Source organism: Pipistrellus hanaki (genome assembly GCF_964339955.1).
Source record: "Pipistrellus hanaki genome assembly, chromosome: 4".
Lineage (NCBI taxonomy): Eukaryota > Metazoa > Chordata > Mammalia > Chiroptera > Vespertilionidae > Pipistrellus > Pipistrellus hanaki.
Genome location: NC_140506.1, coordinates 47,855,361 through 47,877,917, shown reverse-complemented (window position 1 = coordinate 47,877,917; position 22,557 = coordinate 47,855,361). Strand labels below are relative to the sequence as shown.

General features: G+C 36.4%; 1 protein-coding gene and 1 long non-coding RNA gene across 31 annotated transcripts in view; one reads left to right on the top strand and one right to left on the bottom strand.

Annotated features, from left to right (window-relative positions):
- Nucleotides 1-22,557, bottom strand: part of LOC311622019 — a 1,104,806-nt gene that overhangs the window by 200,705 nt on the left and 881,544 nt on the right. The gene's annotated exons all lie outside the window — the stretch shown is intronic.
- Nucleotides 1-22,557, top strand: part of MCTP1 (multiple C2 and transmembrane domain containing 1) — a gene marked incomplete at its 3' end in the record, with an annotated part of 425,829 nt that overhangs the window by 107,291 nt on the left and 295,981 nt on the right. For 8 of the 30 annotated variants that reach the window (XM_084882661.1, XM_084882660.1, XM_084882658.1 and 5 more), the window contains exon 1: nucleotides 11,300-11,516. The exons of the other annotated variants lie outside the window; for them this stretch is intronic. In XM_084882661.1, coding sequence (XP_084738787.1) covers nucleotides 11,460-11,516 — 57 coding nt within the window. In that variant the 5' untranslated portion in view covers nucleotides 11,300-11,459. Of the gene's footprint in view, nucleotides 1-11,299; nucleotides 11,517-22,557 lie in introns of those variants that run through there. 30 annotated transcript variants of the gene reach the window in all.

Below are 22,557 nucleotides of genomic sequence, written 5' to 3'. Positions count from 1 at the left end.
TTCATCAAGGATATCTCTCAAGCTATTAATACAAATTACTTTAACATTGGCAAGTGAATTAATTTTTTAAATGTTTTTCTTAGATTCATTAAAGGGAAATTAGCAGTATCGTTAATTTGGTAGTCAGTTTCACAGAATTTACATGCTATGAGTCAAAACTCCATTAAAGATCCTAATAAAGGTCTAGGAACAAAATATTTTGATAATTGATCTATTAAGTAAAATTTTAATGCTAAGAAATCATTATAGCCTCAAGGTGAATACAGTTTAGTGGCAGAAATCCAAGTGGAAAAATGATAAGAAAGGCTTGGCACATGACTTGATCAGCTTTATATTCTAGAAAAGAAATGGGAAATAAGGAGAGATAGAAGAGAGCAGGTAAGGGAAGCATGAAGAAAGTACTATTATACATCATATATAACTTGCTACCCCAAAGCTTACAATAGCATAAATCATTTATTTTGTTCATCAATATGCAATTTTAGTAGGGCAAAGGCAAATTATCTCTGCTCCACGAAAGTTCATTCAATTGGGAGCTAGAGGATCCACTTTCAAGGCTTATGAAACACCTGGAAAGTTGCTGCTGGTCTCTGGCCAGGAGCTCATCTTGGGCTTCCTTGTGGTATGGTTACTGATGCTAAGAGCAAGCCCTCAAGAGAACCAGATAGACACTGTGCCAGCTTTTATGAGCAACTCTCAGAAGTCATACAGCATCACTTCTGCATAGTCACAATACTGTCCATGTTAAGGGGAAGGAACCTCTCATCACTTCTTGATGAGTGGAGTGTCAAAGTCACAGAGTGAGAAGAGCATGTGTCATGGGAGAGATTTGTGCGTGGCTTTCTTTGGAAGATGCAATCTCCCATAGTCTATCATGCAGCTAAACCTCACACCCACCTCACTTGCAAAATATGCTCACCCTCCTTCCCAAGACCCTCAAATGCGAATATCTGCTTGAAGTCCAGTATTTTATCATCTCGGGTCCAGGGCAAGATGAGGCTCCTTCAGTGCATCTCCTAAATGGAGGAATTGTGACTGAAAGAGAAAAGTTATCTGTCCCCCTACCCCCCACAACCATCTTTCCTCCCCGTCCCCCCCAGATTTATTAAGGTATAATTGGCAAATGGAAATTATATATATTTATTGTATGCAATATGCTATTTTGATATAAGTATACATTGTAAAATGAACACCACAATCAAACTAATTAACATACACATCATCTCACATAGTTATAATTTTTCCATGTGATGAGAACATTTAAGATTTAAATTCTTGAGTACAACATAGTATTATTAACTATGTCATCATGGTGCACATTAGATCTCCAAGTCTTATTTCTCCTGCATAAACAAAATTTTGTACCATTTAATTAATATCTCCCTATTTCACCAAACCCCCATAATACCCAACATTCAATATCTGCATAGGCATAGATCAACTGCTGTAGACCCACTCATGTAAAAGTATTGGGAAGCAGAAGAGAGACAGCAACCAATGGCCCATTGCAATCATGAAATCCAGCCAGGGTCATCCTGCCAGTTTCCTCGTTAATGTGTGGTGTTACTGTGGGAATTGTCACTTCTAGCTCTTGGTTCCACTCTGTAGGCTCTTGGTTTTGTCCTCTGAGCCAGCCCTTACCGTTCATTAAACAAAAAAAAAAACCCCAAAAAAACATAACTGCATTTGTAGCTATAAAGCATTCTCGGCCTATCACTATATTCTTAGAGTGTTCATAATGTCCAAAGACCACTTTTTTTTTTTTGTACTGTTCTTATCTCTTTTAGTACAAGTTAGTGGTTTCTATTCCAGGACAATTCTCTTAAATACTTTGTGGGCTAAGTTGAGAATTCTGTGAAGTATAAGGCTAGGAAAAAGTCTTACTAGGGGAGTAAACTATGTTTTGATAACTAGTCTACATAAAAATGTGTTAAGCAAAAAGGTTGGAGTGTTTTGGAGAACAGAGGCTTGAGAGAAGGATAGGATTGTACTGTAGGTATGGTCCCTTTTTGTTCAATGCCAACTTATGTGTTGATTTGGTAGCATTCTCTCAGATGGCGGTTTCCTGAAGAAGTTTATGGACTAAGTCAAAAAGCAGAGTTCGTAGGGGAACAAAAGAGATCCAGGACTTAATGAGACTTTCTGAATTCAGGATGGAGTTACCTATTTAGGCCCTGGATGAAAGGGTCTAAATTGGTTTAAGTGGAACAGGAACCAAAGAAGGCCTTTTCTCACCATTTAAGTAGAAAAGTTTTCTTCACATTTACAATATGAGTCAGGTATTACTTTGACCAAATCAATTCCAAAGTATTATTCTCAGTAAAAGTCAGCAATTTATGGATCTGAAAGTTCCATTTTAAGTTTAACAAAAAGTTTGGCTCAAAGTAGGCGGGAGCCACATTGATTTTTTTTAAGTTCAATGTACTTTTATTCTGAAATTAAACTTTCTCAGTTTCTAAGACAAAATGACCTTTATATTAAACTCTGGAATATTTGCTTCACCCTAGATGTCTCAAAAGTTTTCCAGTCTTTACCTCCCAGGATTTATAAATGTAGAAATAAAAAGTATTCCTTTCATTTCCTCTGCCTAGTGATGAAAAAAAATAGAGGCTTAAATTTGACTTCCTCCTTGGATATGTCTTCTGAGGATGATTATATACAAGGCTGTAGAATTTTATGGTTATTCCTTGCTCTGTATTTCTCAAATACAGAAGAATTTCAGTGACTCTAATTGGTATATAAAATAAAGAGAAACAATTTGACCTAAAAGATTTCTATCCCTTTGTTTCTCTCCATCCTCCTGAAAAATTGTACTTATAGCGGTACTGAAGTAAAAATTGAAAATGTGAGTTTTCATCAATTCTTCTAAGGGAGCATTGTGAGGGTAGCACAGATGAGGAGCAAGGACTCTGAAGTCAGACTGTCTATGTTTGAATCCTGGCTCTGCCACCTGCTAGTTGTATAATTGTAGACAAGTTAATACTTCTCTTTGCCTCAGTTTCATTATCAGAATAGGAATATTTTAATGCCCATATCATATTATAAGGAAGAAATTAGTTAATATTTATAATGTATTTGAAACAATGCCTGGCATATAATAAGTGCATGATGCATGTTTAATGTGTATGTGTGTGTGTTTTTTTGAGTGAAATAAAATATACAGAAACAGTGTGGTGTTTGATGTGCAGGCTATCATACCAACTCATTAATGGTCACATTAATCTCCTTAACCCTTAGTTTCCTCCTTTTTAAAATAGAATAATTGCCAAAAGTAATACCTGCTTCGCAGAGTTTCTGAGGATTACATGGGATGGTCTATGGCAAACACATAGCACAGTGCTTGCTTCCTAAGGCTAATTATTACAAATATATTTCATGAGCTTTCTGTTCTTGTTCATTGGGTTTCATCTTTAACTAGCAGCCCAGTGCACAGATTCATGCACCGGTGGTGTCTCTTTGCCTGGGCTGCATCCTCTCGCAATCCAGTACCCCTTGGGGGATGTTGGAGAGCTGGTTTTGGCCTGATCCCTGCAGGCTCAATTCAGACAAGAGGGAGCCCAATCCTGTATGTTGAGTGTCTATCCCCTGGTGTGGTTAGTGTGCATCATAGTGACTGGTCTACTAGTCATTCGGTCACTTAGGCTTTTATATATAGAGATTCTCCACTTTATACTTCTACGTCTATTTTGGACCTTCATAGAACTAGGTAGGAGTCCTTTAAAAGGATGGCCATGGGTGCAGAGTGAAGGTGAGGCTCTAAGAGAAATTACTGAAGCTCCCAAGTGGCCTTGCAGGGTGGACCTGTGTAAGGGACTTTGTCACTATCCATGGCCTGGCCCCCAAATCATGTGGGCCCAGAAACCTTACTTGTCAGCAGTTCCATCCCCCAGAACTGGGCTCATATTAACAAAGCTCCTATGACTAATGTACAGGATCAGAATGCCAATGTTTCCATTTACAATAAGAAATGAAATTGCAAAAATTTTAGAGGAATCCACAGGCAGCAAAATCTCAGACATATGCTGAAGAAATATCTTCACCAGTACAGCTCATAGAGCAGTGGAAACTAAAGAGAAAGTAAACAAATGGGACTACACCAAAATAAAAAGCTTCTGTACAACAAAAGAAACCATCAACAAAACAACAAGAAAGTCCATTGCATGAGAGAACATATTTGCCAATGTTATCTCCGATAAGGGTTTTATCTCCAGCATTTACAGGGAACTCATGTAACTTAACAAAAGGAAGTTAAACAGCCCAATCAAAAAATGGGCAAGGGACCTAAATAGATACTTTTCGAAAGGATATACAGAAGGCCAAGAGACATGAAAACATGCTCAAAGTCACTAATCATTCAAGAGATGAAAATCAAAATGACAATGAGGTACCATCTCACACCTGTCAGAATGGTTATCATCAACAAATTACAAGTGCTGGCCAGGATATGGAGAAAAAGGAACCCTCGTGCAATGCTGGTAGAAATGCAGAATGGTGCAGCCACTGTGGAGAACAGTATGGAGTTTCCTCAAAAAATTAAAAATGGAACTTCTATTTGACCCAGTGATCCACTTCTAGGAATATATCCCAAGAAACTAGGAACACCAATCAGAAAGGATATATGCACCCTATGTTCATAGCAGCATAATTTACAATAGCTAAGATTTGGAAACAGCCTAAGTGCCCATCAGCAGATGAGTGGGTTAGAAAACTGTGTACATCTACACAATGAAATACTATGCTGCTGTAAAAAAGAAGGAACTCCTCCCATTTGCAACAGCATGGATGAATCTGAAGAGCATTATGCTAAGCGAAATGAGTCAGTCAGAGAAAGATAAATATCACATGATCTCACTCATTTGTAGAATATAACGAACAACATAAACTAATGAACAAAAACAGATCCAGAGACAGAGAAGCATTGATCAGACTATCAAACCTCAGAGGGAAGGTAGGGGAGGGTGGGGGTAAGGGGAAGAGATCAACCAAAGGACTTGTATGCATGCATGTAAGCATAAGCAATGGACACAGACACTAGGCAGTGAGGGCACAATTTGGGAGGGGAATGGGGGTTATGGGGGCGGGATAAGGATACATATGTAATAACTTAATAAAGAAAAAAAAATAAGTGAAGCTACTCTGGCCTGACAGTTGGTGCTCCCACCCTGCCCATTTTTGCCTGTAAGCAGGCCACCTCTCTAACCAGGCTGTCAGTTTATTAATTTATTGTGCACTAGTGAGGTCCCTCAGCCTGGCCTCTGCCCTCTCACAATCCAGGACCCCTCAGGGGATGATGTCTGGCACTTGTTTGTCAGCTGAGCAGTGCCCCCACTGTAAGAGTGCACTTACCACCAGCAGGTAGCTTCTGCATTGAGCATCTGCCCCCTGGTGGTCAGTGTGCATCATAGTGACCGGAAGACTGGTTGTTCCGTCTTTAGGTTGCTTAGGTTTTTATATATAGAGAAATAATGAGGCATAGCTGCTCAGTTGCACCTCAAGTTCCTTAAGTTTCCAGAAAGTTCTTTCTGAAAGCATTTAGACAAGATACCAAATTCTAATCAGAAAGCAGCTTGGTGAGTGTAGAATCAGAAGGGCAGTTTGTTCTTAGATTCACAGGTTTAATGTAATCAGAGGCAGATCTACATGCCACCAGCCCAGAGCATATCTCCCAGTGTTTCAATGGCCACTGCCTATGCTTGCTTCAGAGAGTGAGTGCTTTGTAACTATTTTCTTATCTGGACTATGTCTTTCAGATTCTTTCCATGTAGAGGTTGTATTATTTCAGCCTGAGTCCAAGACTGGCTGTCCACAGGGCACATATGGCCTTCAAAAGCTTTTGCTTGTCTCTTACACTGTATAAAGATTAAGATTTAAAAATTTTGAGTATTAACAAAACAACCCAGATCTCTAGCCTCTTTTGAGAAATCCAGAGAGCTATCCTCCCTGGGCCTTCCAGGTCACTTCACTTTCGCTGGATAGAGGCTGTCCCCTTTACATGAGGCTTGAGTCCTGCTTTTCTTTCGGTTCACTGTGGTTCCCACCAGGTCCAAGACATTGATCGGCTTCCTGGTAGCGTACATGCCTCTAGGCCAGCGATTTTCAACCCTTCTATCTCATGGTGCACATAAACTAATTACTAAAGTTCTATGGCACATCAAGAAAATATTTTTTACTGATCTGACAAAAATAGATATATATTTGATACATTCACACTGAATGACTATTGCTATGTTGGCTGTTGTCATTTTTCAATTTGACGATCTAATGGAAAAGTGGTTAGTGCTCCTCACTAAATAGTCAGGTACTGCATGTTTTAAAGATTCTTGCAGTCCACACATAGCATACAGGTCTAGGCTTTTGAGTTTACATTATTCTGACAAAGTTGCCTTCATTTATTGATATGCTCTGACCTACTGTATTATTATTTCAAAGTTTAATTCTTAGATGGCAGTTTTATCTTCTCACTTCCAGGTTCATTTCACTGTCACCCCCAAGGATTGAGAACACATTTTAGTTTGTATGTCCAAAGGCTTACAGGATAGAAAGCTGAAGTGTAAAGCTCATAGCTTCGAAGAAATGGGATACCTTAAATCTTTCCTCAGGAAATATGTGATGCCGCTGGCCACCTTTCTCTGTTCCTGGATGAAGAATATTAAGTACCTCCATCATCTATACTTTTAAAAAGGCTATAGATATTTTCTACACTGACAGAAACATAATGTGAACATCATATGCATTAAACAGATGAATTGGGATGCTTGGTTTACAAATGTTTTACCATGGAATTTTTTTCAGGAACAAGAGCTCATTTTCAATGGCAGTGTTATAAATAATAATTAATACAGGAATATATTCCATTTGTTATGATTCCTAAGAACTTCGGGCTGTTTTTTTAAACTTTATCTCTAATGAGTGGAGACAATGTCATTATGTAATTGGATTACTGATTGTAAAAATGAACTTGTTTCTCAAGGAAGCATTTTTTCCCCCCAAATGAACAATTATTCCCTTAATTTTTTATTAATCTTCTAAGTAAATTAGGATTAATTTATGAGTGATCTATTTGAGAAAAGAGATCTGCTTGAAAAAATAGGAATGTCAATTGTAGGTCTTACTATATCTCATACTCTATAACCCTGGACAGTTTTGTTTTCTATTTTTAAACCCCGAAGTGTTTACCTTTAGAGAGGAAGGAAAGAGATGGAATAGAGAGGGGAATTTGGGGGCTTCTATTGTGTCTGTAATATTTTATTTCCTCAGAAAATCTGAAGTAAACTTGGCATAACGTGAATGTTTGAAGTGGAGGCAAGAATGAAAGGAGAAAGTCAACAGACTCGGGAGTTTTAAGATATTAGGATGTTTAGGACAGGAGACTTAAGCCGGGCTGATGTGGCTCACTGGATGAGAGGCAACCTCTGAACCAGGTCACACTTCTATTTAAATCAGGGAACGTGCTCATGATTCAAGCTCCATCTCCAGTAAAGAGGCGTGCAGGAGGCAGCCAATCTCTAATTCTCTCATCCTTAATGTTTCTGTCTCACTCTCCCACTCCCTTCCTCACTGAAATCAACAAAAGTATACTTTAAAAAAAGACAGGAGGTTTAATATATTAGGATGAGTGGGCTTCAAAAATAAAGTAGAGCATGTACTGCTAGACAAACTCATCAGTTTGTCATTACTGTGCAAATTCAAATTCTGGTTAGCTCTACTGAAAATCAAAAGGACCCTGATTCCCACCTCAGATGTAAGCATCTTTGGCTGTGTAATTTTTAAAGCGGAAATGCTGTAGAAATCAAGGGAAATACAAAAGCATGAGGTGGTATGCACATATCTAAGATAATGTGAAAATTTTGGAGGATTAGTGCAAGCCAAAAGAGCAGCAAAAGGTTTAGATTTCATGTTAATTAGGAAGGCAGTTGTGCCCAATTTAGAGAGAAGTTTTTCAGCAAATTGATAATAACCAAGTTTATTTACTCTGATACAAGACTAACAATTAATATAAGACATATTTTATAAACATTTGGCTGCTATGTTGACAGTTGAATAAATCCAAGCTTTACTTTATTGAAATCAATAAAGGAGCTTTCAGAAGGCCAATAAAAAAAAATCAAAGACCCTGGCCAATGTTAGAAGGTACATTGGAGATTTTAATATAGCTTGTTGTCTGTTTCTGTCTCTTTCTGTCCTGTCTTTGTCTCTATCTTGGCAAACCCTTTAGCCAGAAAAAGACCAAATAATACATAAATTTGGACTGGTAAAGAATGGAGACAATGGGGCAGAGAATAGCACTTTTATTTGTTACATTGTGTTTTTTGGTTTTTTTTAAATATACTGAATAGGAGTCCATTTAGAGTGTGAATAATGTAGTACAATTTGGAGGTATAAAATAGTAGTTATTTCATTTTAAAGAGTAACATATTTTTTTAAGCTACTTGGAGAATACATGAATTCATTTAATTTTATAAGATTTGTGAAATAGGTAATACATTGAGCAATATTTGTCCCCATCACTGTCTTATTTCAAATTTCTTTCCCAGACATAACCACGTGTCCACAATTGGTGTGCGGTCATCCAGGACTTTTTCTATGAATTTACATATAAAAATGTATGTACCCATAACTGGGGTGATGTATTTTTCTGCAACATGCATGTTATTTCCATTTAAATGGGTAATTTTATTTTAAGGAAGCTTTGCATATCAGTGCATCTAGATAACCTGGTTCTTTTTAATAGCTACATAATATTCCGTAGTGTGGTTAACCCATTTTTTGTTTAGCCCTTCCACTATCCATGGCCTTTTGCAATTCCAGTTTCTCACTATTACATAAAATTCTGTAGTGCACATGCTAGTACATCCATCATTATAGTAGAGGGTGAATGTGACTTATTACATGGCAAGCTGTAGGAACTACAGTTGTGTTGTTTGGAATATGTCTTTCACATCTTGGACTTTGTTTTTCTCTGGATTGGCTTCATTTTCAGACAACCTCACTTCATGTGGTTGCAAATATATCAACTAGCAAGTCCAGGCTTACAACTTTTCCCCCAAACATTAGCAAAAGTGGAAGGGTTGGCTTTCCCTGATCTTGACCCGATTACTGTGGCTCCGTGGATAGTATACACTGATTGAACAGGCATGGGTCACATATCCTCTTCTGGGGCCAACTCAATATAGGCCAAAACATGTGAATTGAGGAGGAAAGAATGGGTATTTTGCCAGATAAAAATGAGGTGATGAGAACATGGGGAGGAAGCACATATGCTGGTCAGGCCAATATATCAATGTTCTCTCAAATGTCTTATAGGTAATATTTTATGTTTTTGTGAGTAGGAGAAAAATAGACATCCTTTTGGTATCCAGACTTATGTCATAAGGACCATGTATGCTTATAAGTATCTTTCCAAGTCTTTTCTAGAGTAATAAAACAAATATACTTACATGTAATATTGTACATGAAAATAAAGCATGTTATAGATTGAGAATCATAAACATTATAAAAAAGGTAATTTTTCAATGCAGAAGAGTATTATATAATATTTTGCTAAAAATTAGGTGGTATGATAGTTCATTTGGCAAACTATAGCACAAATCTTTTTTTTATTCATTTATAAAACAGTACTTATTAAATTCTGCTATGTACTGTTAACCATGCCAGAGGCTGGGGATGAAATATTGTCTTTATCAATATTTTACATTAGTTTCTTACATTATTGTTGAGGGGCACCTATCTATCTATTATCTATCTATCTATCTATCTATCTATCTATCTATCTATCATCTATCTATCTATCTAATATGCAGAGTGTTCCCTCGGGAGTTTGACCATCCAGGAGTTCCATAGACTGGGAGTTTGATCGCTTGCTATGACATGTGCTGACCACCAGAGGGCAGCTGCTAGGGTTCCTACCATGCACGAATTTTGTGTACTGGGCCTCTAGTTATAAATAAATAAACAAATGAGTAAAGGAGAAAATTCCAGACTGGGGTGCATTGTGAAGGAAATTTGGAGGATCATGAGATAATAATTGGGCAAGGTCAATTCAGGTAAGATAGGGAAGGAGACCTCTCAGAAGAGAGACTATCTGAACTGCAAACTGAGGACTAAGAATAAACCTTAAGCTCTAGACTTACGCTGTCTAAGATGGTCGCTACTAGCCATGTATGACTATGGAGCAGTCAGATGTAGGTATTTCCAATTAAAATGTATCATAAATGTAATATCCATATCAGATCTCTAAGACTAGTACAAAATTGTGAAATATTTTATTTTTATATTGATTACATGTTGAAATTGTAATATTTTAGATATATTAAGGTAAACATTAAAATTAATTTTTAGTTTCTTTTTACTCTTTTAATATGGCCACTAAAATTTTTAAAGTTATATATGTGGTTCACTTTATATTGAACAGTCTGATGTAGATAGTTTCAGTCTATTTGCTATTATTGGCATGTGTATATTCTTTTATCTTTTTGTCCTTGATGATGTTGACAAATTTATGTAGTAGATTTTTCTGGGAGGGTATAAGTCGGTCATATTTATTGACTAAGGTGTCCAAATATAATGATTCAATGTGTGATCAAGCTTAATATATGGCTCAGATTCAAGAGATGAGAGAAAGCACAGCAAATTGCTACATTTACTAGTGGAGTTGTGATATTAGTTGTATTCCTTCAAAAATGTTCACGAAACAGATGCAGGAGAACTTGGAGTTGGAGAGATAGGCAGAGGAAACATCACAAGGTAATGACAGGGTGGGACAAGAATTCTGTGGGGATCAGCAACAGCAAGCCATGAAGATCTATTCCCAATTCTCTACTACTTAGTCCAGGAGATGCTCTTGTGTTGTATAGAATTGCTACCCCTTGCACATTAAAATACAGTTTTATTCTACACGTTGCCTTTTCGCTGAATAGAATGTGAGTGACTTTAAGGTGCTTTTTTTTTTATATCTCTGTGAGAGAGATGTCAGTAAATTCACACACATTTAATAACATTTAATTCTGCCGTTATCACGCAGAATAATTTTCCTTTGTGCCATTTATTATTCTCATTTCTGTTTGTGGCATGTGCCACAGAGAAGAGGTTAAATACTTAAAAAAAATACATGTATGTTTGACAGGTGAAATTTTAAGTGTTAATTTGTCAACACTTTAGGACCCGTCCAGTGTGATGTTTGTTATGTAATCTAATAGCTTTTGAAGGGAAACTCTACCCCTACTGGTTTGAGAGAGAGTTGAGTCATATCCTGTGAACGTGAAGCAACGGTATTTAAACATGACGGGTTCCTCTTACTTTCATTCTAAGTCGCTGCAGTTCAGAGCAGCAAGTGCTCTCTGTGCAGAAGCAGCTACTAGTCTGGGAGGCGGACGGCCTCCTGTGCTGGGATGCAGCACGGAAAGCCTGAATATGCGGCTCTCTCTCTGGAGTGAAATATGCTTTTTTCTTTCTAATCAACTATGCTAGACAGCTGCAAGCTGAAAAGTGCCTGCAATTTGCCTCTTATTTATAATAAGGTAAGTTCCACATTTTGGTTTACTCGGTGTATTGTGGCAGTCTTGAAGTAATGTGCAGTTTTAGGACATGATCAGACTTGGAAAATGCCTTCTCACAGGGAGGTGGTTGAGATTGTAATGCAAGTAATTTTAAACTTACAGTGCAATCTACTTGCAAACTACTTAATTTAATAGATTGATATTCCTATTATGATAGTTTTTTATATGTGCCTGGGATGTGGAAATGTAGTAGAGTACATATCCATATCCATCTCTCTCTCCTCTCCTCTCCTCTCCTCTCCTCTCCTCTCCTCTCCTCTCCTCTCCTCTCCTCTCCTCTCCTCTCCTCTCTCTCTCTCTCCTCTCTCTCTCTCTCTCTCTCTCTCTCTCTCTCTCTCTCTCTCTCTCTCTATATATATATATATATATATATATATATATATATATATATATATTTTTTTTTTAAGTAGTACCAGGCCAGGACCTATTTTTAAATTATTTTTTGGTGCTACTCTTATCATCTTATGATCTTACAAGCATAAAGTTTATATGACTATACTTGGGTTTTATTATAAATAATTATAGCTCTACAACTATGTATTTCCATTGAATTTAAAAGTAGTCTTAGTAATTATTAGAAATTCAAAGTTGAAAAGTAATGAAAGTCTCTCGCTCCTTCATATTTGGCTTTTTATTTAAGTGGAAGGCCCCTATAGTTCTACACTTCTGATTGATCTGTTTATTTTAAAATGTGCATGAGCTTATCAGAAGACCACTTCCTCAGTGGTTGTCAGAGACACTCAGATATAAATTGTGTGTTTCAGACATCTGTAGATGAAGAAGTGCATGAGAGGTTTTTCAAATTCTTCAAGCTGTGAAGAGGTTGATGGGAAAGACAGGAATATTGTCTTAGTTTTTCTTTATTATTTTTGATTAAGGAAATAAGATCAAATTAGAGCTAAAGGTGATATGTGGTCGTCACTTTGAACATTCATGTTTAAGGTTTTTTAATCATTTTGAAGTAGAAAAGGTTAATTTGAAAGATATTAATGAATTGAGGGGGTTTTATATGTTTAATGACAATTGGCATGGTTAGTAATTGCCTCACTATCATGTTTAGAGATTGTTTCATTTCTATTCAGAGTTATAGCCATTACAAAATTGCTAGATTCAAATTATAATATGGAAATTACTTTTTATTAGATATATATTCAAGAACTAATTTTTTGTGTGCAAAGGTAGTAGGGTTAATGAACTGATGGAAACCATATAGTTTTTCTATTCTTTGAAGGGAAAGTTAAAATTTGTTCAATTTCCAAACATAGTTGAGGACAGTATTCCAAATTTGAAAAGAAAAAATTTAAAGAAAATGACTTAGTACTGTGAGAGCCTTTGGTAGCTTGCAGGGTAAAATGGCACATGTACCAAAAGATTAGAATACCAGATGTTGTGAATAGATTTTTCAAACTCCACTTTTTTTGGCCAGGACAGGGAGAAAGCTATTATGGTTAGTTAAGTAGTCTGCTTTAGAATGTTTCCTTATGTTATATGTGAATTATTTAAACATCATTAAATAATAGAATACATCTTTATTAGCATGATGATAAAAAGTTATGTTATTGTACTTTGATTGTTTCAGATTAATTATGGGTTATATAAACCGTTGTTATGAATGACAGCTCAGACTGATAAAATGTTGTAAAATTAAGTTTTTATAGTATGCTGTTTTAATATTGACTTAATTATTTATGGCATTGTACAGCCAACTGATAATCACCTGATTAGATTAGCAAGGCATGTTGTTTCTGCTCCTTCCTTCCTGTCTCCCCGTCCTTTGGCTGTTTTCCTGCTTCTTTACTCTTCCAGAAGGAGTGCAGGTAATGGGCAGGGAGAGAGAAGGAAAGGGAGAAAACACAACGAGAATAATGTTGCCGTTTCTCACCTTTCATGATGCTTTAGATGAAAAAAGATGTTAGATAGATGGCAAGAATGAGTCTTTTATAAAACCTGTGCATTACAATTATTTAGGAAATTCCTTGACCTTTGAAATGAAGAATAATGAATTTGTTGCTTGGTTGGGACAATCTTACCTACCTTATAGGGTTGTTGCAAAGATGGAATAATACCATATCTGTTGTATTTTATTAACTGTAAAGTATTAGACATCTTTCTGAGGCATTGTTTTTGTGTCTTCCTGAAATAAGGGAGCTGACATAAAAGATACTCAGAATTCCACTCTGGATTCAGAATATTTATTGTTAATAATGAGAACTTCCTTTCCCTCCTCATTTTAAGTGATTTTACCTGTGATTTTCCACCTTATATAAATATATTTTAAAAAGATAAGCTCTAAAAATAAAAACCCAATTTTACCTAAGTCCCGCTACTGTCTTAAAATTTGCAATAGCTCAAGGAAACTCATCCTCAGGCAAAATATATTTATCAAGTGGCAATTAAATTTTGTTGTCAACCCCAAGTCAATATGATTTCCCTGCATTAGGGACTGCATTGGCAGAAGCACATAGATGATCTATTTCTTTCTCTTTAAATATTTTTCTTTTAAGACTTTGAAAGATTCATGATGAGGAATCACTGGGTAGGAGGGAATTGCTTTAATAGAACACTTGTTCTGGCTCCTGAAAATGAAATCTTTCTGGGTGGTGCTTTAGATCCTACTCTCTCTAGAGAATTATGCTAGATAACTACGTAGGTAGAACACTTGCTGGGAAAAAGTAAATAGGATAACATCCCCATCCACCTCTGAAAATCAGTTATGAGGATCAAATGAGTTAGTTGGTGTGAAAGTGCTTTTGAACTCCACTGAACTTACAAATATCTCTCTATATACAATTTTGCATATAGAAGAGAATTTGGATGTCATATTTTCTCATTTCACAATGAAAGAAACCAAGGCCCAGAAGGTTTAAGTAAGGTGTCTTGCTTCACTTAGCTAGTATCTGAGTTAAGACCTAAACTTGGGTCTTTCTGTCTTCCCACTTACGGTAGCTAGAAGTTGATCAGAAGACTAGTGGTTTTTTGAGGGTTTTAAGTAAGATAAATGATATTTTTCAGATATTGATAAACATCCTTATAGGAAGGTATATCCTTGAAGAATCATAAAAGACGTGCCCACATCTACAGATTTTATGGGCTGAGGATTATCTGTTGAATCTAGTTTAATGGAGTATGGGTTGGTGGCATGTTTATGATACTAGAACATCAGACTTGCAATCCCTTAGCTATTGACACAATAGAAGCATCCAAGCCCTTACTCTGAGAAATTGAATTATAAAAGTAAACATTCACAATAGATAGGGGTAGCTTTTGTAGTTTTTAAAATTGTAGGCAGTATGGTGGATTTTTTTGATATGTTTGTTGGAAGTGGTGAGCAAAAAGGGATTCCCCAAGAGCTTACCCTTAAGGAGAAATTAGGAAAATTTAAACAGCCAATGAGTTTTCAACCATTTCTGTTAGAATTGATTTGGCTATTTTATGTTTATGGGACACTACTTTTTTCAGTGAAATGGGATGGAAAAAGATGACTTTTAATCATAGATGTTCATGACATATCTGTATTAAGGAGCACAATAGGTTTATAAAAAACATAAAAACATTTGTTTTTAAACCTCTTAACACTAAGATTAGAAGACAGATTAACTACAAGGTTCTGTTTTGTGTTGGTAATAGTATTTGGGGGGATCATTTCTTACTCCTAAGAATTCAAAGCATGGTCACTATTTATTTAAATTAAAATGCAACTCTTATGAAGGTATATTCTATTTTCATATTCTGTGCTCCTACCTGTATCTTCAGTATTTATTATAAGTTGAATTTATTATCATGCTCTCTTATAACAAATCCTGGCCCTGATTTGTAATAAACTTTGTTTCCTTCAGTTCCAAGGTGAATCTGCTATGTAACCATTAAGAGATCAAGAAAAACAGATGTGATAAAGAGATAAGGGTCTTAAAAACTTTACCAAATACAAATGCAATAGGATAGTATATAAGGCACAGAGTCCTGGATAAGAGTATAGCAGGAGGAATCAATATTTCTTTGTAATATTGAGCCCTACTGTGGTTTTGGAGGTGACAGTGAAAATCCTGTCTTTTTAAAAAATTCTGTTTTTCTATCCACAAAGTTGAAAAAACATTTTAATGCCAGACAATAGTCCCACACATCCCATAGGTGCTTGGTAAATATTGAACACTAAATTGGGTAAAGTGCTTTGAATTCACTCAGAGTCCATGGATGTGCCATTTGATAAATGGTAAGGTTTGTAATGAGCATCCCTTTGGGAGAAGCTCAAGTAAGAAAGCTTTGGAGATGGTTTGTTGGGTTGTAATTCTATCTTAATTTAGTAGAGATACTCAAATTAGTCACTTGGTCTCCCTTGAGTCATTGTATTGGTGGGATGGGATTAATAAAATTTATCCATGACAATTCATAGCATACTCAAATATAATTAATCAAGTTCCAGATCATTCACTCTCCAAGTTTCTCTCCAATATGAAAAAATAATAATAATAGTTAACATTTCAGTCTGGCTACATAATAGCTAAATTTTTATGAACTATGTAATTTATTTATTAAGACGACCTTATGAGATTTGGACACTTTTATTATTATGCCCTCTTTTACAGATGGAGAAACTGAAATAAAGAGAAATTCAGTGACTTATCACCGACATTACACAAATGGCAGCAGAGTGACCAGAATTGAAGCTAGGCAGTCAGGCTTCAGAGCCTGGGTTTTTAACTACATTCTATGCTTTCTCCCATTAGAATCCTTCATCCCAGTGATATGTAGTTTATAAAGTGCTACAGACAGGAAAAGAAATCTTTGTAATGCTACTATATTTAATAATTTTTATGATTTCATTTTTGTTGACTTAAACATTCTTGTTCTTGGTGAAATCCAGGCATTTGTGAACCCAAAATAAACTGAGGTTATTTGGAAATTCATGTAAGATGAGGCCAGTAATAATGCAAAATTTGTCTGGAATGAGCAGATATAACTGAGAGTTTTCCTAGGTGATCATAGCCTTTGGCAATGTGAAAAGATTTCCTTTTTTTTTTTTTTTTTTTTTTTTTTTTGAGAAAGGGAGATAAAAACAGCTTTCAGTGTACACATAGTCAATAGTCATGGGAATTTTTGCGTGTAGAGGGAAGATTAAATGCCATGTCTCCTTTTCTACATACACTTCCTCAACATTTCTTGATGGAAGTCATTTGGGTGAAGGAGCACATTAAAGAATGGTAGGAGGAGTTTAGATCCATTATGATCTGCTTTCTCCAGAGACCATACAAATTATGCTTGAAATTCTTGGATAGTTTTCAAGCATAATTTGTGTGCTTTCCTAAGGTCTTACAAACAAGAACTTGCTTTACAATGTTGTGTACACAGTGCCTAATACGTAGTAGACTATCAGTTTGGCTTCCTGGAAGGTTGACTGGATGGGTGGGTGGATGGATGGATGGAAGGATTGCTGGGATAAACTGGAGCATGTCCAGAACTACTCCGAGTCATGGCTCACGTACCTGAGACTGGATTGGAACCAGACTGTCCCTGAGCAGGTGGGCACAAGTGAGTGATATAGGGAAGAATTTACCTCAGATAATATCATACTTTATCATATGATGGTTTTCAATATAGAACTGACATATTAAATCATTTCTTGCCACAAGCCTTTCCCACTATTTCATATTAGAGTTTCTTTAATACACGTAAGAAGCATAATTTGACTCCCTTGAGTCAAAACGTAAATATATGCAGATATATACATATATAATTTACATGCATTATACACATTCATAGATTAGGTAATAAAATGAAAAGGTCAAAATAATTTTGAATATCTAATTTAACGGGTATGTCAAAGTTTAACTATTTTAGAATTTCTTGTGAAAAAATAAAAATGCAGAAAAAGCAATTGAGGCAGAGTGTCAAAGGAAAAAAGGATATTTGTAAAAAAATACAATTTTCAATCTTTGAATGGAATAATTGTTTTCCACACAATTTTGCTAGAGAGTTCAAACAAAGAAGTTCAGGCAACAAAATTTGTTTGTCATAATCTGTCAAATGTGAGGAATGGTTTTCAAAATGTACTCAGGGATAGTGACTAAGGGCTTGGGTTAGGAAATGCAACAGATTTCAAGAGGGAATATTAACATGCTTATTGTTTCAAGTTTTCCAAGGGCAAAAAATTTTTCCATTCAATCAAACACAAAATATACCCAAGTTTTAGACAATGGTAGAAACTCTATTGGAAAAATTACACATCTGGCCTTGACCCGAAGCAATCATTAAAAGCAAAACACACAAAAAAGAAAAAAAAATTGAATTGGCACAAAATCATTTGATGGGTTTTCTTTTCTCTGGTCCTAAACACAATAGCATATGCTCACTATTAAAGGATGTTTTATTCCTTTTTTATACAGGTGCCTTTGTTATTAGAAATACATTTGATTCCTGTGGCTCACTGTTTTCTGGGGATGATTTTCTTCCTTGGAAATAGCATATTCCAAGTCGGCAGTTAGTGGAAAGGGTTATTACCTCTGACCACCAGCACACTTGGATTCTGCATTGTATAGTCTGGGCCTCATTTTTAATGTCCCTCAAATGAAGGGTTCATCCTATACCCTTCTCATATTTTCCAAAGACTATGAATTATTTTAAGGTGGGATTATTATTATTTTTTTCACTTTCAATTCAATAGTTGCTGTGAATCTGGAAATCAATTCTGGAACTATTACTTCCAAGTTTAGCCAAGTGGCTGAAAACTTTTGCTAAGCTCATACCTAGAGTTTGAGAAATCTTCATGCAATAGCTGAATAGACGATAGATAGATAGATAGATAGATAGATAAATAGATAGACAGACAGATGGACTCTAAAGGTGTAAATGGCTATGAAGAATCATTAATACACCAGTCAAAATAAGACTTTGTGGTCATATTACCTGTTTAAAATAATTGATAAGTTATACAGTATATTAGTATTCAAGATTTTTTGAAAAGTACATTGCAATTCCAGAGGTATCCAGATTATTACTTAGAAGACACTGATATCAATGACTTTCTATAGTCACTTTCAAGAGAACATATTAAGGTGGTATTAAGGGAAGAATAAACAGAAAATGTTCCTATGAAAATATTTGGTCAAGCTGAAACCAGTTTGGCTCAGTGGATAAAGCGTCGGCCTGAGGACTAAAGGGTCCCAGATTAGATTCTGGTCAAGGGCATGTACCTTGGTTGAGGGCACATCCCCAGTAGGGGATGTGCAAGAGGCAGATGATTGATGATTCTTTCTCATTGATGTTTCTAACTCTCAGTTCCTCTCTCTTCCTCTCTGTAAAAAATCAATAAAATATATATTTAAAAAAATAAAAACGTTTGGTCAAACACAACTAAATAGGGTCAAAATATATGCAAGTTTTACACAATGAAAATAAATCTATTGCAAAATTGTATTATTTCTGGGTTCTACAAGGCCAGTGCTTTACAACAAAGAGCAGAATCCACATTTAGGTGATTTTTATATATAAGATGCATATATAATATATATATATTTTGAAATCAACTAAGTTCTTAAAACTATTTGCTGCATTAAAATACCTTTTCCATTCTGATATCTTCTTCATGGTGTCTATTATTTTTATATTTCCATGAAAGATGACTATGACATTTTACTATTTTAATTGAAGTTTTGAAACAAAAATTAAAGATAAGTTAACTAACAACTGAACATAATTTTTATTTTAAAAGTGTAGTTCAATAAGTTGAATTAGTTAAGAGTATTGTACCTGCTGCAAAAGTTCCATCATTCCTTCCTTTACCTAAGTAGCATGTAATTCATAGAAATAAAACTTTGGAGTTAGAAGGTCCCTTAGAGATCAAGTAACTCAATTCTCACATTTTTTTTTTTTTTTTTTTTTTTTGCCATGAAAAAAATTCTGGCACAGGCAAATTAAATGACTTTTCTAAGGTCATATGTATACCTTACAGAGCCACGGTGGACATGGGGTTCCTAACATGCAACTCTGTAAACATTTTAACTATGTGAGTTAGTGAGAACATCATTATCTGGATTTGTATTCAGATGGTACATTGGATTTTCACTTCTTATTACAATGTTAATTGTGCACATCGTAAATCAGTTTTTAAGTTTGGCCTATTTTTATTTTGGCCACTAAACACTTTTAACCATATTTTTTTAGAAGGACATATTTTATCCACAGATTCTACATAGAAGCTTTTCTGAATACTTAAACATTTATCTTTAGTTTAATCACTTGACAGTGCAGATGCCCTTGTATTGCAGAGAAAAGTTCACATTTAACCACTTGTGCATATCTAAGGCTGGTTATAGTTTCCACCCCCCTCCAAATTTCCAGATCCTCAAAATAAATGCAATACATCAAACTGACAGAAAACTCCATAAATGCAATTTATTGTATTAGTAGACAATATATACACTTATTTGAGTCATTTAAAACCAACTAAGTTGAAATTATTTCTAAACAATGCTCTCTACTAAGAACTGTACTTTGAAATCAAAGCAGTAATGCACTGGGAGTTCCCAGCCCCAGAGCCTCTCTTGGCATCTCCTTTGGGAGCTGGATGGACTCACTTAAGAAGTAGCCTTCGAGATGCAGTGTTCTCTGCCTCCCCAGGGGAAGGCCCCTTGGGAGATGGCCCAGTTGCAGACCACACCAACTAATGTGGTCTGACCCCCTTCTTTTAGGTAAGGACGGGCAAAGATCGGGTCTCATTTGTCTTCTCATTTGCAACTGCAGTGGGAAATGAGGGAAGCAGGGTTGTTTTTTTTTTTCTTTTTCTTTTTTTTTCTTTTCCAGAGTATTCTTCAGAATGCTAGTTCTATGAAAACGGCATATTGGATTCCCCCTTTGAGTATTCACATTGAAGGCAAAAGCCAAACACTTTAAAAGGAGGGGTGGGTTAATTCTTTAACCCAATATTTTCCAAACCCATTTTCAAAATATTATCTATTCACATCATGGAGCACATTTGGGAAAAGCAGATTAAACATCCTACCAGTGACTGTATTTCCTAGGAAGAGGGTGGATGTGAAAGGTGCTGTTCCCTCAGGTCTCTGCCCCTGTAAGTCTCTCATAATGTGAGCTCAATACTGAGGATAATTTTGACTTTGAGATTTTCACCTCATTCGGTAATGTCAGAACCACCTAAGATACTGTTTTTGCTGAACTGGTTTTCTCACAAAACAAAGGAAGCTCAGGGCAGGGAGTGATAAGTCTCTGAAGTGGGAGGCAGAGATTTCACAGAAATGCTGTTTAAAGTGGATCTATTCTAGAGGAAAGTATTGGCATTTTCCGGGTGGATGAGAGCACAAGCAGAGATGCATGCATGGCTTAGCATATCAAGCCTGGAAACTGGTTTAAAAATCAACAGCAGTATCTTCAGAGGGTAAGGTGGCAAGAGAACGGCTGATGAGGAAGTCGGCCCAGGTCAGCTCATGAAGTCTTTCAGGGCTGTGGGAAGGATGGTGGCCTTCGCCTTGTGGGACAGTGATTCTTCAACTGGATGGTTCATCAGATTCACCGTGAATCTTTTTCAAACTATTTGTACCCAGGCCTTATACACAACACATATGTGATTCATTAGGGTAAAGGTAAAGCTCAAGAATGTAAGCTTTGGGAAAAGCATGAGGTAATTTTAATGAACACGTCTAATGAAAACTTGAGGCATCAACAAAGGGTTTCAAGGCAGAGGATGCTTCAATTGGAATTTTGAAGGCTTGGAGAATGGAAGTCTGAGGGGAATAATTCTAAAGGGAAGGCCACTCATTTGGAGGCTTATAGAGCTGTGGGAGCAAAAGGTGAGTAGGGAAAAAAGTAGTAATGTGGGAGTGAGAAGGGCTGGATGTCACAGGTCTGGTCTAGATCTGACCTATAGTATTTGGTGGCTAACCCAATGTAGGTGTGAGTGAGGAGTGTCCGGATTTCTGGGTGATAATGCTGATAATCAGGGCAGGAAACACTGAGAAGGATGCACCTCAGCTCTTGTTAATTCTTCACTCTTCCCTTCCCACCTACCGCTTTGCTACTTGTGGCATATGTAGTATGGCCCTGCCTCAGAGCACTGACTACTTCTTTCATAACTTTGCATTCATCAGACCTCTGTGCAACTGAGTACTTCCTTATGGAAAAGACAACAGAGAACCCATGGAATATTGTTAGAGTTATCCTAAGACCAAGAGGGCACTTGAAATATTGGAGTAACCATTTGGAAAAACAGGTGAATGAGAATCTTTGTAGGGGAACTCACAGGCTACCCTGCTCTGTGAACCTAGTCAGGGATGTGATTAGTCACTTTCCCATTCCATACTTAGAGGTTGAGGAGGTGGGGAAGGAGGTGGAGGAGAATAGTCACAAAATGTTTAATGATTTGGTGTTCTCAGTCCTCTTCCAAGCAAGTCTCAGCAGCAGAGAGAAGGTGATCCATGGATGTGGGTGAAGAGAAAACCAGTGAAGTGAGGCAGCTGAGATTCTGCTGAATAGCCAAAGAATAGCTTGGGCAAATGTCATTTTATGGGCTGGAACCCTTCTTTTGCCAACGATAAAAGAGAAACTGTGCTGAGGTTTGGTGAATACCCTGAAAAGGAGGATGGATTATCTATACAGGATAGCAAGACTGGTGAAGGAAGGCCCCATGAGCTGCAATGTGGCCATGGCATAATGTGGTGAGCTATGTAACAAGGTGGTAGAATGCTTGAGAAAAAAAATCTCAATACATCCCATAAAAACAGGTAATGAGTGGAGTCCAGATTTGTAACTAGAAGACCTGGGATCAAATACAGACCCCAACATGTATTGTGTGAATTTGAGAACATTATTTGACATCACCAGGTTCTAGTTTCCTCCTTGTAAAATGATTATAAAAATACCTTCTTTGAAAGTAGTTAGCATATGTAGAATGTGGAGTGCAATATGAGTCCCTTTATGCTGTCAGTATTTCTACCTGATCAGTGCCCAAGCCCATTCACATTATTAATAATTCAAGCAGACAGTAGACCAGTGGTCT